Below are 18,784 nucleotides of genomic sequence, written 5' to 3'. Positions count from 1 at the left end.
CTTAATAAGTTCGTATTTAATATAATCTAAGTATTATATTAACTTATAAATAGTTTATAAAATTCGCTAAATAAGTTCTAAGATCCTAAGGAGATATAAATCCTCTTAAGAAGAGATAGATAAACGCTTTTTTAAAAAAAAACTTATTAATTAAGGTCTAGAGAAGTCGTATTATTAATTCGAGGCGTTTAAATAAGGCTATTATTAATATAATTAAATTATAATTTAGATTACTTAATATATTAAAAATTAGTAATATTAAATAGGCTAATAAGTATAATATAAATAAAATTAATATCCTAGAGGGTAAGGGATTTAATAGCCTAGTTTTAAGTAAAATAAAGACTATAATAATATAAAAAAAAGAGCTTAGTTTGCGTATTTAAGTATTTATAATTAAGTATATTTTTATTAATAGTCGAGCTATTAAACTACTAGTTATATATAAAGGAAAATCGGTATAGTAGTAGTAGTTTTTACTTAAACTTAACCTTTATACTAATTAGGAGTTTATAATAATAAATAATAGCTAGACGACTAATAAGACTACCTTTAAATAGTTAAAAATAGTATTCTTATTATAAACTAAGACCCCCCCTTTTAAGGGGCTTAGTATACTTAATAAGCCTCGATTATTAGTTCTAAATAGTTATAAGAGTTATATAACAATAGAATTTATATAAGAATACTATAAAAATAACGTTTATTTATTATTCTTATTATTATATACTTCCTATATCCTCTAGCCGTTAAATATAACTATTTTTAAACTTATTAAGTCTAAGTATAAGAAGGAGCTTAGTATGGAGGATATAATAAATAATTCTATTATTATTAAAAAATAGTACTTCTTAAGTTATTATTAAAAAGCTCGTTTAGTTAGTTTAATATTATTAAATATATAAAATAAATAAAAAGTAACTAGACTATATCCCCCTAATATAGCTAGACTACTTATTAATTTAATAGTCCTACTTAACCTAGTTATACTAACTAAAAAGACCGTAAATACTAAGTAAGTAATTAGTAATATTAGAAAAGCTATTAACTAAGTATTAGCGGCGTTTATTATTAACTAGTTAATATTTAAAAAGGCTAGTAAGCTCTGCGATTAGTTAAAGTTATTTATAAAGCTTAGTCTAGACTATAATACTTAATAACTACTATTTAAAAAGGTAAAAAAAGTATTTAGTAAGTAGGCTTACTATTTAGTAATATTTTAGTACTATATTTAAGTTCTAAAAGCTAAAGTTAACTAATTAAAGCCGTAGAAAAAGAAGAATATACTAATAAACCTAAATACTAAGTTCGTAAATATTTAAGATATATAAAGAGCTTAAGAGGACTTTAATAACTATTTAGTTAGTCCTAGTTAACTCGTAGGGGTCGAATTACTTAGGGAGAATAATAATTATATTATTATAGTAGTAGAAAATAGTTAATTAATTAAGTATAGTTAGTAGTAATGTTTTGATACTATGTTTTGATAGGGTGGCCAAAAGGGGGGGGTGGCCAAAAGGGGGTGGGTCGACTTACCCAGCTTAATTGACATGGTCTAAACACATAATCATTCCATAGAGAGATTTCGAAGGAATGCTGCCCATTCGACGGTATCAGACTTGAGTTTCTACGCCGTTCTCACGGCCTCTGCTTCCTCGATGTCTCACCCCGGGCAAAGATCGCCAAAGCCCGTTTCGCCTTGTATTGGCGGCTGATGCGCTGCCCACTGTGAGGTTTCCTGTCTCTTTCCTTTGACTGTGAGAGACGTCTTTTGGAGTTGTTTCCCAGGAGTGAGGTAGTTTGCTCGCGACATTTTTGATGTGCCGCCCGTAATACATGTAGCCTCCTGTCAACCCGAGGACGAGACAAGGCACAAGCACTAAGGAGGCGGTGTTAGTATGCCGAGCGGAGAGGTGCAATGATAGACACATACGGGTAACGAGTAAAGACCACAATGGTGCTTGAAGAAAAGATGACACGTCCAGGGCGAACAAAGAGGTGAGAAATGAAGCAGGCAACTGTAATGACTTAGTTATTTCCTTGAACAGGGAGAGATTGAGTACTGAGAAGACTTACAAACCAAGCAGTAATCACCGTAAACATCATCACCCTTTTCCCCTGGTCTAGAGAAATCTCACTCTCGTGAAGTGTGATGGTGGTATGCAACTGAAATCAATCATCAGTACTTTGCTCATCTCAATTGGTGTTGGGATGATGAACTCACAGCATCTCTAATCCTCCCAGCAAGCTTGTCCATTTCATCAATGTCATTTCTGACATATGCAGCTGTTAGGTCTGCATCCAACACAGTGCTGATCGCGTTAGGCTCTCTGCCATCCATGCGCGACTGAACCTTCCGTTGAAATTCGGCAACGGTTCTGAGTATGTTCAACTCGTCACGGACATCTTTGATCTCGAACAAAAGCTGGGCTGCCTTCTTGTCTGCTTCCTCGGTTGTCAATGGGTTGCCGTGACTACTGCTAGTCTCTTCCTCTTGCCTCAAAGTCCTTGTATAGCCGGAAAACTGGCCATATAAGTCGGCTTCTTGTCTTCCCTATAAAGTTGATTAGCTGATTTGCTTTTTGTCAAGTGTATTAGGCTAGACATCACAAACAATTCGGTTGATGAAATTAGAAAAAGTTTGGCGGATCGATATCTCGCTGGTTTCGGCTTCATGCCTCGTGGTCGATCCGCTTATGTCAGTAGACACATTGTCCTTCGTGACATCCATCGCGAGATTTTGTTGATTTCCATTCTTCTTGTCAAGCTTCGATTTCTGGACCTCTTTTTGTCTGTCATAAGTCCCAACGCAGTACTCGGCAATGGATTTGCTCAGCTCTGCAGCAGAATTCGGGCCACGTTCACGACTACCCTCTTCAACTTGAGTGCGAAGGTGGTCGACGATAGAGTTGATAAACGTAATTGTTCTCTCGTTGTCGATTTCGGCACAGGAAGCGGATGTGATTAACCATTCTATACTTTGTTATTAGTTTTATGCACTAGCGATAAAAAGTTGACCTCTTGTAAGTTACTTGCCGTCTTCAATCGTCCAGGCCCATAACTGGCTGATTCTGATGAGCCCCAATGGCTCACCCGTCTTATTTTCTTGCTGGTACTTGGTGAAGACTTGATTCTTGTTCCTGTGGCCTCGGTCTCTTTGAGACTCCTCATCTGCAGCAAAGTGGTAGTAGTGCTCGTCCAGTGTAGGTGCATCATGAACGACGGAGCCCCGGCTTTGGTAATAGCCATTTAGAATGTCTTGGAAGTCTCTCCTATTGTTGTTTGTTTCATGTCGCTTATAGTCGGCCAAGATAAACGGCATCTGTTTTCATCATCAGATGTCTACAAGAGTATTCGATGTTGTTATTGACTGGTCTTACGTAAAGAGCGGAAGCCAGTCCACCATTCTTGCCAGTTCCCAAAGAATAAGTATCATTGTCTGCAATATTGAGGCCACATCAGATGGATGCAATATCCAAAGAGGAAAGGCACTTGGACTAACTTTCGCCTGTTTTCTCCTTATGATTCAGAATGACGTATTGAGGCCGCATGAATCGTGATGGGGATGTTTTGTCTGGGACCTGAGACCAGCTTGCACGCAAAAATGCAGCAACCTCATCCCAGTGTTCGAGTCGGGATGGATGTGAAATACAAATTTTCTTCATAGTATCCTATTCATTAGTACTGTTAGTTTTGAAATGTAGGATGAAGTGTAGAACGTATGAGAGAAAGTTTATTCGGTGATCTCACCATCATCCATTCCATCTTTCACTTGATTAGCTTCATTCATCCCAAGGAAAATTCCGATAATCTGTCAGGCTTACATTGGCTGCTGGAAGATGGACCCACGTGAGGCCTTTCCCGGACACTTGGGTGCTTGGAGCCCACTCCTTAGTCGACTTTCGGAACTGTTCTATTGCGTTTCTGATTGTCGTGAAACTTTCCTTCTCATCATAAATGGTATCGTAGACCCCCCTGAATCTAGCACCCATGCTGAACTCATTTTCGTTTTGTCGGACTTCGACAATGCTTGCCTGGAACTCGTTCAAGCAATCTTTGATTCTGCTGCTGGTCGGTTTGGTGATTCTGAGGGGCTCCCTGGCTCTAAGGGTTGTCTCTAGGCCGATGAAGTCAAGGATATCCCTCATCGCGTCAAGGACTCGATCCTGAGTTTCTGTACAACCTTGCTCATTCCTGGTCCTTTGATTGTCTTGTTTTACCTCCTTGGCACTGTCTCTTGCGAAAGGCTGTGGCTCCTTTGTTTTGCTCGACGTTTTTAGATGACTAATAATCTCCTGGCCGCGAGATTTGTCGCCGGCTGTCAAAGGCGGGCACCGTAGAAGTACTGAAGGCAATCTATGATATATCGCCCAGTGAGCCAACGTCCAGCCATTCTGGTCGATATTTGCAGTCTGATCTTGAGCAGTCAGTTCTTTGAGAATGGTAACGGCTACATTGTGCCGCTCTTTTCGACATGCAAGCCAGCAAAGAATCTCATCCATAAGAGTAGCGTCTTCTTGTGATCAGTCAAAATCGTTAAATATGCTAGGAGGGACTGCCGCTTTACCTTTCTGGAACCTCTGAAAAAGTAATCTATTCGGTACCTGTTAGTATACACGTAAGCAGGTCAGACCTTTTGGTCGCGACTAGGTCAATAGGTTAGTATAGGTCTATTGCGTGTGTGTAGGAGGGGAAGATCGTGGGCAGAGCCCGCGGTCCCTCAGTAGGTATAGGTAGGTAGAAGGGTCCGTCTGCACGGGCCCAGACTGCCTACCTACCACCCCTACTTAACTACCTAATAGGGCCCCTTTTCTACCTCGTAATCTAATATTAGTAATCTTTTACTTTTATGATAAAAAAGGCTAGAATAGGGGCTAGGTCCCCTACTAATAAGAACTAATAATAAAATTTATAGTTAATCCCCTATTTAGAAATACCTAAAGCCGTATATTAAAATTTTAGTATAACTTCCGTTATAATTATTTATATAGAAATTTTAGTATCCCCTCCTTCTGATTACTTCTTAATCCTCTAATATATATAATCTATATACCTAAACTCCTCGGAAATCGTTAAATCTAACGTAATTAAAAAAGAGCTTTTTATTAGTTTAATTATGCCCTAAATACGTACGTTTCTTTCTAAGCCAAAGCCCGAGAGGTATATACGTTCGCTAAATAACTTACTATTTATAATATATTACTATTTTAATTACGTATTACCTATCTTTTTATTTTAACTATAATAATTCCTTTACTAACGAATCGTTCGAGGGACTTATTTAGTATACTCTTTATAAACTTATTAATTAAGTTATCGTTACTACTAATTTAATAAATCTTATAAAGCTCGCGGCGTTTATATAATTACCTAAGTATTATAATATCTATTATAAAGCGCTTTTTTTTTATAATACCTAGCTTAATAAGGTATTTATATAGTAAATATAAATCCATATAAACTATAATAAAGATCTTTAGAACGTCGAGTTATTTAGTAATAAAGTCTAGGGTAATTAAAATAGTATAAGTAATATTAACGCTTATAACTATTTTATAAACTTCTAATACTAATACGCTCTAAGTAATCCTTTTACTCTTTATAAAACTATAATAAATAATATTATTATTAATTATAAAGCTCTTGTTAATTTATTTTTTATTTATAAAAATAATAATATAACCTAGTTATAAGGTATAATTAGCGTTATTTATAAATAACCTATTTATAAAGATAAAAAGTTTAGCTATAATTAGATTTAATAGTACGAATATAAGCCCTCGGTCTAAGTATTCTATTTACTATTTAATATAACGGTTTAGCATAGCGTAGTTAGTAAATAACGGATCTATTTAGTATTAAGTAATAAACGATATATTAAAAGCTACTTCTAGTTAATAAATTAATATAATATAAGTACCTCGAGCTCGCTATTTAACGAATTATTATTTAATATTTAATACCGAGGGGTTAACTTACTTAAGCTTCTTCCTTTAGTTCTTCTATTTAAATACTATATTAATACCTTTTAATAAGATAATCCCGCTATTAAAAATAAGTAGCTCGTTAGTTAATAGTTATTATTTTAATTTAGCTAATAGCTTAGTGCGCTTAAGCTCGGTTTTTCTTTTTAACTAATAGTCTTATTTAATAATCTAATAATATTATTAGTTTATATACTAATAATACTAAATAATCCGCTTTCTCTTATCGAGATTAGTAAGTATAGATCGAACGTAAATATTATTATTTAGAGTATTTTTAAATAATACTTATTATATATTACTTATTAATAAGTACTAAATTTTATAAAACCGTATAATAACTATACGACGTATAGAATAATACCCTTAGGGTATAAATAATAGATCCGAGCTAGTAATTAAATAAAAACCTTATAATAAAAAGTTAGCTCGATTATATATATACTTAAGTAATATTTCGTAACTAAACGACGTAGCCTTCCCGGATTAGGGTTAGGGTTAGGGCGAGGATTAGACGTTAATTAGTTTTTTAAATTATTAATAATTATATAAAGATCTCTTTTTTTTCTTTATTATTATACCCTTATATAACTAAATAAAACTTTTTAATAAGGTTAAGTCCTAGATTTTTACTCTTGTTAACGAATTGAGATGTAAATATCTTTATATCCTTATATTTAGGGCTAAGTTAAATAAATTTAATTACCCCTCTCTTTACTAATCCTAAAAGCTCTTTATTAATAGATTTTATAAAAAGTACTCTTAGGATAGTAATAATACTCTTATTACGGAGCTTAGTAACTAGCTTAAGATTTACCTCCTTTTTAAATATAAAGTAAGTCGTAGTTATAAAAATATTACTACGGCCGTGCTATATTAATATTTTTTTAATTTTTTTACTCCGTAATAAAAAGTTATTATTAATTATAACGACGATCTTATTAAAAACTTTATTTATAATAGCGCTATTATTAGTTAGCTAGTTAATCATAGGGATTAATAAGTAGTTAATATACTCTATTATCGTAACTAGTGGCTCGGAGTCGACCTCTTTTAAGTACTAGGGTTTAACTATAATAGCCCGGAAGCTTATTAAGCCGTAAAATAATTCTATTACGTAAGTAGTATTATTTATTAAAACGAGCTTAAATAGGCCTTTTTATCCCTTACCTTTTCGCTAGACTTTAATATTTAACTATAATAATAGATTAATAATATAAAAAATATTTAGGCCGTTTTGAATAGCTAGTACCTCGCTTATTTACTTATTAATATAAAGTCTGCGGACTTCTCTTATTACTTTCTTAACTACCTTTATATATTAAATAATATTTAGTAACGGTAAAAATTCGTTAAAAATACGCAAAAAAGCTCCGAAAACGAGGAGTATAAAAACGAGGCTATTTAGGCTAATTATATCGTTAACTACCTTAATTACGGCCTAAAATATAACCTCCGCGCTTATTAATAAGTACTTATTTTAAATAATATCGTATACCCTTTTAAGTACTACGTAATATCTCTTAGCCTTATTAATACTATTATAAGCTTCGATAGGTACTTCTTTAACCTTAATAAATATAGATCTAATAAAAAATTTAAACTCTACGGCACTAAAGTTCTTATTAATATCTATAATAATCTAATCCGGTAGACCGAGGTAAATATTAATTTAATATAGCTAAAGAGCCTCCTATATATACTTCGTAATCATATTCGCAAAGAACCTTACTACTTAAAAAGAAGTAATAGTATTAATAACGTAAAGTATTAGTTAGTTAGTACCTTTATAATTTATTAAGTATATTACGTTAATTACGACTTTATAATTAAAATCGTAATTATTTCATAAGGTAAATTTAAATCGGCTAGGGGTAGTAGCGTTAAGTTAGTATTATTAATAAATCTTCGTAAGCTTCTCGAGGGCTACGATCTTTATATCGTTACTAAACTACTAAAATAGCTTTAAGAAATAAAGAACTAAAGGGTAGCTAAAGCGCTAATATAAGTAGTATAATTTACCCTCTATTAAGTAATTAGCAATAGCTTTTTTATTATTAAAAAGTAAAAACTAAGGGTATCCCTATTTATAAATAATAAGTACTATAATATCTCCCTTAATTAATAAGTTATTAATATTATTAAAATATACTCCTAGCTTATCTATATCCCTTAAGTAGTATAAAAAAGGAGTATTAGTTAATAAGACATAAAAAGTAATATTATTAAATAAAGTACTAACGATTATAAATCCTAATAACTTTATAAGTTCGCCGTTACTAAATCGAATACTTATCTCGCTAGTTCTAAAAATATTAAAAATAACTTCGGGTCGTTATTATTATAATATAAAGAGTTAAGAGTAGCCCGTAATTAAGAATTCTATAGCACTAGTATTAAGTATAACATTTTAAAAGTCCCTTAATAAGTACTTCTTATTTAATAAAAAAGAGGTCGCTAGTTTTATAAGCTTAGTTAACTCGTTAATAAAAGTAGTATTAATAAGGCTATACTCTATTACTTAAATAGCGAGGATATTTATAAAAGTTTTGCCGCTAATAGTAGTTATAAAATATATTATTAAAATCTAAACTTCGTCTTCGTAATTATTTTTATAATTAAAGTCGAGGTTATTAAAGTATTAAATTATAATATTATTATTATTATTATTAATAGGGGCGGTTCTTTTATAAAAAGCGAGGAATTATAAATATAAACTTAGTATAAATCTCTTATTTCTTTCCTTACTATCTTTATATTTCTTATATACTTAACGTCGCTCTTTTTCTAAGTACTTAGTTAATTAATAGCTAGTTTTATAATAAATAAAACACTTTTTATTAATAATACCGCGGCTACGTTAATTCTACTTATTAAATCGGGTCTCTTTACTAAAGTTACTATAAGTACGGTCGGTTTAGTAAATAGCGGGGACCTCTTTATTATAAGTACTATTTTAAAAATACTACTACTTATTACGGTTACGCTCTCTTTTTATAGTATTAATTAAAATACTAAGCTAATAATAAATACTAATAAATATAAATACTAGGTTAAGTATAGTAAGTTTATATTTTAGTATACTACTTATATAATAGAGGAGTTAGTTACTTATATTAAAAATAAATCCCTAAGTAGCTAGCGCCTTATAGAGAATTATAATATAGTTAATTAGTACTTATAGAATTTATTAATTTAACTTACCTAAGTTCTTACGAACTATAAAGTATTAATAGAGGTTATAAAGCTTAGTAAAGTAATTTTAACGGCTTATAAATAGCTTAAAATATTCCTAAGTCCTCTAATATATTATGTTAAAACTAAGTAAGTTAGAGGTACTACTAAGTTAGTTAAAATAAAAAGTTAACGCCCTTCCCTTAAGCATATTTAAGAAAGTACTAGAATAATATCGTTTACTAGTTCCTACTTATTAGCATAGTACTTTAAAAATCCGAAGCTTCTTATTAAAAACATCGTACTTCCTATTACTATACTTATTCTTATTATTATAAAGCTTAGCAAGGTTAATTAATTAATAAGTATTGGGTATAATATTATCTTTAGTTTTTATATTAAAGTATAGTATCTAACAGGGTAAATCTCGCTATTAAGTAATAATAACTTTATTCTCTAGTTCTTCCTCTTCTTTTTTTTAAAAAAGTAGTAAGTTAGTTAGTTAATAGCGAGGCTAAAGTCGGAATTTTAATTATTAAAATTAAGTAAGTTAGGGTTATAAAGATTCCCTTACTATCTCTCTAGCTTACTAAATAAAATTATTAATATTTACTAACTATAAGAATAGTAAATAAAAAAAATAAAGATCGTAATATAATATATTAAAGTATTTAATACGGCTATAATAAGCTACGATCTCTTTAAAAATCTAAATAAGGAAGTATTAAGTATTAAGAGTACTAGTAATCTTTTTTATTATTTAACTACGATCTTTAATTATTAAATTAATATTATTATTTATAAAGAAGTCTCTTAGCTTTTTAAAAATCGCACTTTTTATTTTTAAGAAGTCCCCTACTTCTTAGCTTTAAAAATCGGTCTTAAAGTCCTTTTATAGCTCCTCGCCCGTTAAGCCGTCTTAATAATAATATCTTATTATATAAAAAATAAAGGTATTAAGCTTTTTATTATTTATAAAAGTAAGTATAATATTAAATAAGCCCTATTAAGTTAGGTTAATATAATCCTATTAATAAATTAAAATTAAGTATAGTTCTATAATTTAAAAGTATAGGTAGGTTAGAAATAATATTAATTAATCGTTAGACCCTTCTTATTTATTACTAAGGCCGGCGGTTATTATAATATATTTATAAAATAAGTTATATAATAAAAAATTACTATAACATATAATTATTGTATTCATAATTATAATATAACGTTAGTTAGGTTAAAAAAAGTAGTAAGTTAGTCGTAACGATCGTTTTAATAATAGTGAGCGGGCTATTATTACTAATTAAAAAATTCTGCTTTTTTAACGAGGTATATAAATAGAAGGTTACTAAAGTTAGTAAAAAGTTATAAAAAAGGAAAAAAGGCCTTTTATAACTATATTTTTAATAATAAATAGAGGATTCCGTTAGTTACTAATTAGCGATTCTTTTTAATACTTCTCGTATTTTATTTTATTAATCTAGTCTCGGAGCTTCCGTTAGGTTAAAAAGAGGTAGATTCATTAATAATATAAAATAGATCCCTACTACTATTATTATTAAAATCTTTTCCTTTCTTTAGTATTTTAAAATACTTCGCTATTAATAAGAAATTTACTATTAACGTACTTATAATTCTAAAAGTCTTATTATTACTAAGCGCTAGTACGCTAGCGATCGTTAAATTAATCTCTTAATAATTAATCTCTTCTTACTTATTATTAATTTAAAATAATACTTAGCTATAATATATTTAAAATAAATTCCTTTGCGAGCGGTTTAATTAGAGGGAAGTTAGTAATAATAATAAAGCTAATAGAAATAATATTAATAATAGAAGCGAGGTTAATAATAATAATAAAATAGTTAATCCTTCCGTAGCGGTAGTTTTAATAAAAAAGATCGTACGTAATAAAGCGCGCTCTTAATAGCCTATAACTAATTAATTAATTATTAACTAGCGGTAGTAAAAGAGAGCTAAAGTAGTATAAACTAGGCCGCTTATTATTAATCAAATAAATAGAACTAAGTTAATAAGTCGGAATAATTAGCAAAGTAGGTCGAGGCTATCTTTTTTATGATTATATCCTTACTAACTTATAATAAAAATATATATATAATTCAACTACTAATTAGTATTAATATATACGTAAATAAGTTAGACTTTTTAGTTATAACTAAGTTAATAGGTTAGTATAGGTCTATTACGTGTGTATAGGAGGGGAAGATCGTGGGCAGAGCCTACGGTCCCTTAGTAAGTATAGGTAGGTAGAAGGGTCCGTCTGCACGGGCCCAGACTGCCTACCTACCACCCCTACCTAACTACCTAATAGGGCCCCTTTTCTGCCTCGTAATCCAACAGTACCCAACCAACGACCCTGAATGCGAATTCGCCCACGATTTTGCTCTTGGAGTGCTTTGTCGAAAATATCGCAAAGTCTAGAAGGCCTTCGTAGACCGGGGTCGTATTGAAGTCCAAATGAGGGAATTTGTCAACAATATTGTCAAGAAGCTTGGCAAAAGAGGCTTCCCATGCCTCGTGTTCGGGACTCAACTCGCAGAATTCCACGAAAATAGACTTTCCTGCGTTATTGTTCTGAATGATGACATCTTTCGCGGTGGATTCCCTCCCCGGTTCAAATAGATAGTTAACCAGGATGTCAAAGATCTCGGAAGTACTTGTCTTGAGCGCCGTCATCAAGGGCGACCATCCATGACAATCCACAATACCAAGATCTGGCTCTTGTTCAAGTAGAAAAGCAACGCCTTCCTTTTTTTGTACCAAGACAGTGTAGTTGAGTGGTGTTTGGAGTAAAAAAGATGATTGCTCGTTCAGGAAATGTCGTTGAAACTCAAACACACGTCGCATTATACTTTCTTCTTGATGATAGAAGTCGGAGTCATGGAGAAAGCACCGGCCGCTAAAGGTAGGGTCCCATGTTGTCGTCGCGCGTTCCAAGAGTACTTTCAAGTACGGGCTATTCCAATATTTAAGTGCGTGGTGAAATGAATGTGTATTTTCTCCATCCAAGACATTGACATCGGCACCAGCTTGTATCAGCAAGTTGAAGGTCCGGGAAACGTCTTTCCTAATCGCGATCTGCAAAGGGGTCTTGTGGGGGGGTTTCAATGATCGAGTATCAATGTCTTCCGGTGACGCTGCAAGAATGGCGGACAACTCTGCGAGCTTGGCTTCGGTCTCGGATTCAGAGTCGAGTTTGCCAAGAAAGAGGTGTAATGATGTTTCTACCTGAGGAGTCATCGTGCGGTCGACCTCCTTCCCAGGAAGACTTTGTGCACTTTCGTTCTTGGACCGTTGAGGTGACTCCGATGCGTGCGTGTCGTCCATTGTCTGGCTATCGTTGTCAATTGGCCGGCTTGGCGTATCGCTGGCCGCCGCACCTGTTGCCATACCATCAAACGTGTCTGCATCCATGAATGAGATGAAAGGCAAGTGGAATGGCCGCAAGATGTGGGAAACTCCTCGCAACGGAGCCTCTGAAAGTATCCAAAGGATGGGGATTTGGCAAGGAGTGAAGTCTGGGCGAAATGTTTTAAGTCTCCAGGCTCCTTAACTTGCCAAGATTCGGGCATCAATACACTTCAGCAAGCCCTAATGCAAGCTGTAGATGGTTAGAGCGAAGGAGGTCTCTAAGTACGTAATTCTGAAAGAGTAAAAGATGTCCGCCACCTTGCTGAATTACGACTCTCCTATCCCCTGTGATCTAACCGTCTCTCGATTGGTTGCCTCACTTTTTTTAAGGGCAGATATCCTGCAGGTTTCCTGCTCACCGGGCCAACGCTCAAATATTAATGTAAGCACTCCCTGGCACTGCAGAGAGCTGAAAACGAATCCAGACCAGGTTCTTATCTGACCCAATAACAACATTGTTGGCCCACATACTGTCAGTGGATGTGCAGCTGTGGCTTATGAACCGCTTCAGCTCTGAGACAGAGAAAGCCTGCCACACTACACAGCGTTCGAAAATGATAAGATCAAGAGTTTTGCTATCCGGGCAGTACTGTTTGGCTATCCGGGCAGTAATCCACTTTTTAGACCAATCAGAGCCTGCCGTCTAAACTCTAAACTTTTTTGCCCCGCTATACCTACCCACGGGCCACCCAGCGTACATGTACCGCAAGTACTCCGTATGTATAGTCGTAATTACCTACGGTCGCAATTACCCATAGTCACAATTGCCCACGGTCGCAATTACCTACAGTAGCAATTACCTACTCAATTACCTACTTAATTACCTACTTAATTATCTAATCCTATAGGTAATTGCGACCGTGGGTAATTGCGACCGTGGGTAATTGCGACCGAACCTGCCTGCGGCTGCCTTACGTAACTGCGCTGGGTGGCCCGTGGGCAGGTGCAGCTCGTACGGGTGTGGGGCTGTGGCCCGAGCTCTGCAGCTATAAGCCCTTATTGGTCCAAAAAGTGGATTACTGCCCTGATAGCTAAACTCAAGATCAACGCCATGCAGCCAAGGTAACTAGTACTTTCTCTGTTGGTGGAGCATCATAAATCTCCTACATCCTTTTGGTTGATTCCCTAGGAGAATACCCTTCAAGCGCTACTAGACATAACTGGAAAGAACGAAAATGAGGAGGAAAGCAACATGAAGGATAGCAAAAATGAGGATATCGATGAGGAGACCGATATACCGAAACTTTAGTCTGCGTCAAATAACTAACAAATCACATATGTCCAAGGGGCCACTATTCGCGACCACGACCTCTTTCATAAATCAGATCAACACCCCACCTCGAGGCTTGTAATACGAACGGACTACGATGATTTGCGACCTGTCACTAATTCAAGAGCTTCTTATATAGTTGCATGTCAAGATGGTTCCGCTAGAAAGTCCTGCTCTGAGTAAGCTAATGGGCTTGAGGTGTCGCGGTTGCTTCGTGAGCAAGCGAGACTGCTTGTCAAGATCCCCAGTCTGAGGAAAGTACGACTTTTGGCAACTAACCAGGTCTGGCACCGTCAAGGTTCGGTCTCCACCTCTGGTAGGCATACATGCCTCAAAGCCTCCCCCCCAAAACAGACATCCCACATTTCCGCTTCAAGAACCTAACACAACATCACCAAAATGGAATCTACTACGCACATCATCGACCCTAGAGCGACACACACCCACACAATCATATTTCTCCACGGCAGAGACAGCACCTGCGCCGACTTCGCAACCGAGCTCTTCGAAAGCGAAGCATCAGAACCAGCAAACCAACCACGCACGCTCCCAGACCTACTCCCATCTATCCGCTGGGTCTTCCCCGGTGCCGCGCTCCTTCCCTCCAAGAGATTCGGCACCGAAATGTCACAGTGGTTCGACGTCTGGTCACTAGATTACCCAGAAGAACAAGCCGGTATCCAACAACCCGGCCTGAGACGGAGCATCGAACACCTCGTCACTCTCGTCGAGAGCGAATCTGCCCTGGTTCCGATGGATAAGATATTCTTAGGCGGTATCAGCCAGGGATTCGCAACCTCCATCGCCGCTTTTTTGACTACGCCGAGGCTAGGCGGATTAGGTGGGCTGATTGGTTTGTGCAGCTGGATGCCGCCGGCCGAGGTCATCGAGGGTATGGCGGAGGAGGGTTCACTTTATCGTAGAGCGAGCGGCACAGACCCAACGGCCAAGACTCCTATTTTCCTCGCTCATGCTGTGGACGATGAAGTCGTCAATATCAATCTTGGTCGGCAGTTGCGGGCGACCCTTGATTCGTTCGTCGGTTCATGTACGGTGGAATGGCATGAGTATCAATCAGGAGGTCACTGGGTCAATGAGCCGCAGGGTGTGGATGACATGGTCAGCTTTCTGAGACTTCATATGCATTGATTCGGGCTTCACATCCCATTGCACAAGTCTTCGACTAACTGCGCTTTGCGTTTACCATCATAAGTACGTGGAGAATTGCAGGCACACGTATGATTACATGTACATTCCATCATCATGCCTGAGCACGAGATATGATGCCTATCCTAGTGGCCATGCCATGCCACGCGCTCTATGCAATATTCTCCGTTCCTCTAGGACCAGACGAGCTTCTATCCCAAAGCTCGAAGCCATCCAAGGCGACGCCGTACACGTCTAAGCGGAAAGGTATAATGCTACGCTCAAATCAACCACCAACCTCTTTCCGTTAGTTGACCAGGTCAGGTCTTCTCAAGACTCAACCTCCATCTCCAAATCCGGATCCACCTCCGTCCCCAAATCCCTCTCCTCCAAAAACCGCCTCCCAACAAGCTCATCAGGCAAATACTCCTGCCTCACCCTACCCTCCCGATAATTCGGCGGGTACTTATACTCCGCCCCGTACCCCATCTCCCTCATCAACCTCGTCGGCGCATTCCTCAAGTGCAGCGGCACAGGCAACGCCGCCGCACCAGGCTCCTTGAGCGCCGCGTAGGCATTATTCAGACCCCTATACGCCCTCGTGCTTTTCGGCGCGAGACTCAGCGCTACGGCGCAGTGCGCGAGAGGGATCCTAGCCTCGGGCATACCGATCTGCTGCGCGGCGGTGTACGCCGCCGTCGCGAGCGGGAGGAGAGTGTTATCTGCCAGGCCGACGTCTTCAGAAGCGATGACGACCATCCGTCGTGCTACGAACAGGGGATCCTCACCGGACTGGAGCATGCGCGCGAGGTAATACAGCGCCGCGTCGGCGTCTGATCCGCGGACGGCTTTGTGGAAGGCGGAGATGGTATCGTAGTGTTGGTCGCCTGCGCGGTCATACACGAGCGTCTTGGTCAGCGACGCCTTGATGCTCTCCTTCGTCGTACCCGCGCGCGTAGAGAGGGAGAGCGCAAGCTCAAGAAGGTTCAGCGCTGTGCGGGCGTCACCGTCCGAGAAGGCGGCCAGGTACGTCACCAGCTCCGCATCGACGAGCGGGCTACCGGGGAAGTTATTCGTTCGCGCCTCTTCGTCAATGGCGCGGAGGAGGATTCTCGCCACGTCTTCGCTCGAGAGCTTAGACAGTGTAAACGTCCTACACCGCGAGAGCAGCGCGCCCTGAACTCTGAAGGAAGGGTTCTCCGTCGTGGCGCCAATAAGTGTAATCGTGCCGGCCTCGACTGGCTTCAGAAAGACGTCCTGCTGCGACTTGGAAAAGCGATGGATCTCGTCGCAGAAAATAATAGTCTTGCGGCCCGTAAGAGCACCCTCGTTGGCCGCCTCCGCAAACAGCTTCTTGCACTCGGCCACGCCGGACGATGTAGCATTCATCTCGATGAAACGCGAGCCGACGCTGTGCGCAATACACCGCGCGATCGTCGTCTTGCCCGTTCCCGAGCCTCCCCAAAGAATCATGGAGGGGACCCGGTCCGACTCGATGAGGCTGCGCAGCACGCCGTGCGGACCGACGAGGTCCTGGCCGCAGACTTCGTCTAGGGTTCGTGGACGCATACGCTCTGCGAGGGGCGCTGCGCGAGCTGTCTTTGTGCGCTTTGCCGAGGGACCGGTCTCTGGTGGTTGTGTTTGTTGGGTTGCTTCGCTGTCTGTGTCGGTGGCCGTCGCCATGGGGGAGGGCAGCTCGCCTGGCCCGTCGTCGAATCTCCGTTTCATACCCGCCATGGGCCGAGTAGTCGTCGCTGCCGCTGTCGTTGTCGTGCCGTTGGACGGAGTCGTGAGGACTTTGGCGGGAGGGGCATGGCGCTTCGGTGCGGGGGTCGAGAAGAAGGAGGAGGCGGGCCGTTTGGCTTGTGATGAGGTGAGTGTAGAGCCGGGAGTGCCATTAGACTGTGTCGCTGGCGGCGGGGGGGAGGTTCGTTCGGGGTTGAAGATGTGGTTTTGGCAGCCAGAGTCGATGTGAGAGTTGATCAGCGTCTCCTTGACGGGTTTGTTGCAGATGGGGCAGTCGACTGCTGCCATTTTGAATGGAAGACACAGTGCTGTGACGCATGCAATGGGTAGGCTTTGGCTCAAGCTTGGCTATTGTTGGAGTGTGTTGGCGTCCGGATTCGTCAATTCGTGTGCAGTCGACGATGTTGGAGCAACTATCGCGAATTCGTGTGAATTTGGGGGTTGAACTGTGACTGGAGGAGACGCGCCTTTGGGGGAATTTTTGAGTGCAATGACGCGCCTGGCAATTGAGCTCGAAATTCTAGTGGGGCACGGGACGCCTCGCTCCGCAGTTCAGGTACCTCCAGGAGCCTGGAGGTCCCTTCACTCCACTGCCGTCTGGAGGCGACTGCCACTGCCGGGGGTGTCGATTCACAGGGCAGTCGTCGGGTAAGAAGCCGCACTCTCTCGACGGTGGGGCTGCCCGGCACTCGGATTCGGTCGGAGATACACTGTGGTTTCCGCCCGCCCGCCATGCTCGGCATACGGATACACAGTACGTATGATCTCATTCAGGACAACAAAGTAGTTGATTCACTATCCAGGTTCAATTGAAAGTGAAACTAATAATCTCAGTGATTCGCGCCCGGATGATGAGCCGGGTCTTCTCGTAGGTATCATTACACCTGTATGAAACGCCTCCCAATGCCTTTATCCTCAACCCGAAATATCAAAAGTGCTCGGAACGAAGCCGTGATGTACAAAGACGCCGTAGCATGACTTGATGCCGGTGCCGGTGCCGTCAGCAATCTCCCCTTCTCTATGATAGAGACGACAGCCATGTATGAAGTGTATATCGAAGCCATTGACCCGCTTCCGAAAGCAGCGCATGCTCATGCTGTCTCTTCTCTCGCTGGCGACTCATTCAGTCTTTGCTGTATTACAAACTCTCCTCAAACCATGAACGACTCTCCGCAGCCACACTGCTCCTCTGTTCAAGTGGTTAGCATACCATTTTCCCAAAACGGTAAGAAGCGACGTAGACTCACTGATATTCGGGTTCTTGAACACAAACCGCTGGCTCAGCTTGTCCTCAACCCAATCCATCTCGCTGCCAATAATGCTGAACAGCGCCTTACTGTCAATCAGCACCTTGACGCCGTCCTGCACCACCTCCTCGTCAAAGCTCCCCGGCTTCTCGACGTACTCGAGGTGGTACGCCAGGCCCGAGCACCCCCTGTTCCGCACGCCGACCTTGATCAGCTTCGGCTCCGGCTGGTCCAGCATCGCGCGCAGCTGCTCTACCGCCGCGGGGCTGAGCTTCATCGCCGCCTTGCGGGCGCGGAGCGTGCGCTTCGGACGGGCGGCTGGCTTGGGGGTTTGAGCTGCTTGTTCGGAAATCTTTGGCGCGGGAGCCGCGGCGGCGGCGGATGTGGTCGCTGCTGTTGTTGTCTTCGTCGTCGAGGACTGTGTGGCGGAAGGAGAAGAGGAAAGAGTGTTCGGTGTCGAGGATTGTTGGTGGGCTGTCGCCATTTGCGAGGGGATCTTGGGAGGTCTCGTCTCGTTGACCTTCGGCAGAGCATCCGGCGATGCGATGGAGCTCTCAGGGATGCCGTCGCCTCTCGCCGGAGGGAGTGTGTTGTTTGAGTAGAGAGGGTATGACTGGAAAGACGGGCTGCCGTAGGCGCGACGGGCAGAGGCGCACTGCAATGCCGTGCAGGAGCGGCGGAACGCCACTCTGCTGAGTATCCTCGGTGCATTCATCTTTGAGCTAGAGGTTGTGTGTGTGTGTGTGTTTTTGACGAAGTCGAGTTTGCTAGAGGGAATGACACCAAGGTGA

The 18,784-nt window shown here is 39.6% G+C and overlaps 5 protein-coding genes across 5 annotated transcripts; 1 reads left to right on the top strand and 4 right to left on the bottom strand.

Annotated features, from left to right (window-relative positions):
• Positions 1 to 1,638: 1,638 nt before the first annotated feature.
• Positions 1,639 to 4,502, bottom strand: CLUP02_16236 (uncharacterized protein; the record flags this gene model as incomplete). Its single annotated transcript, XM_049295160.1, has 11 exons — positions 1,639 to 1,749; positions 1,812 to 1,879; positions 1,934 to 2,018; positions 2,077 to 2,166; positions 2,225 to 2,554; positions 2,615 to 2,978; positions 3,033 to 3,322; positions 3,381 to 3,439; positions 3,503 to 3,671; positions 3,751 to 3,765; positions 3,825 to 4,502. 11 exons carry the CDS (start codon positions 4,500 to 4,502, stop codon positions 1,639 to 1,641), a joined length of 2,259 nt encoding a protein of 752 aa, XP_049152307.1.
• Positions 4,503 to 11,477: 6,975 nt separating this feature from the next.
• On the bottom strand, positions 11,478 to 14,178 carry CLUP02_16235 (uncharacterized protein; the record flags this gene model as incomplete). Its single annotated transcript, XM_049295159.1, has 6 exons — positions 11,478 to 12,691; positions 12,975 to 13,054; positions 13,121 to 13,200; positions 13,444 to 13,550; positions 13,746 to 13,827; positions 14,134 to 14,178. The coding sequence occupies 6 exons, from the start codon at positions 14,176 to 14,178 to the stop codon at positions 11,478 to 11,480; spliced, it is 1,608 nt and encodes a 535-aa protein (XP_049152306.1).
• A 75-nt stretch (positions 14,179 to 14,253) lies between these two features.
• On the top strand, positions 14,254 to 15,003 carry CLUP02_16234 (phospholipase/Carboxylesterase; the record flags this gene model as incomplete). Its single annotated transcript, XM_049295158.1, has 1 exon — positions 14,254 to 15,003. One exon carries the CDS (start codon positions 14,254 to 14,256, stop codon positions 15,001 to 15,003), a length of 750 nt encoding a protein of 249 aa, XP_049152305.1.
• A 327-nt stretch (positions 15,004 to 15,330) lies between these two features.
• On the bottom strand, positions 15,331 to 17,034 carry CLUP02_16233 (ATPase; the record flags this gene model as incomplete). Its single annotated transcript, XM_049295157.1, has 1 exon — positions 15,331 to 17,034. The coding sequence occupies one exon, from the start codon at positions 17,032 to 17,034 to the stop codon at positions 15,331 to 15,333; it is 1,704 nt and encodes a 567-aa protein (XP_049152304.1).
• An 863-nt stretch (positions 17,035 to 17,897) lies between these two features.
• On the bottom strand, positions 17,898 to 18,708 carry CLUP02_16232 (iron-sulfur cluster assembly accessory protein; the record flags this gene model as incomplete). The annotated part of the gene is made up of 2 exons (XM_049295156.1): positions 17,898 to 17,935; positions 17,994 to 18,708. The coding sequence occupies 2 exons, from the start codon at positions 18,706 to 18,708 to the stop codon at positions 17,898 to 17,900; spliced, it is 753 nt and encodes a 250-aa protein (XP_049152303.1).
• Between the last annotated feature and the right edge of the window lie 76 nt (positions 18,709 to 18,784).

The sequence above is a fragment of the Colletotrichum lupini genome, chromosome 9 (assembly GCF_023278565.1).
Source record: "Colletotrichum lupini chromosome 9, complete sequence".
Classification (NCBI taxonomy): Eukaryota; Fungi; Ascomycota; class Sordariomycetes; order Glomerellales; family Glomerellaceae; genus Colletotrichum; species Colletotrichum lupini.
Note: the sequence above shows the minus strand (reverse complement) of the source record. Positions and strands in the feature narration are given on the sequence as shown.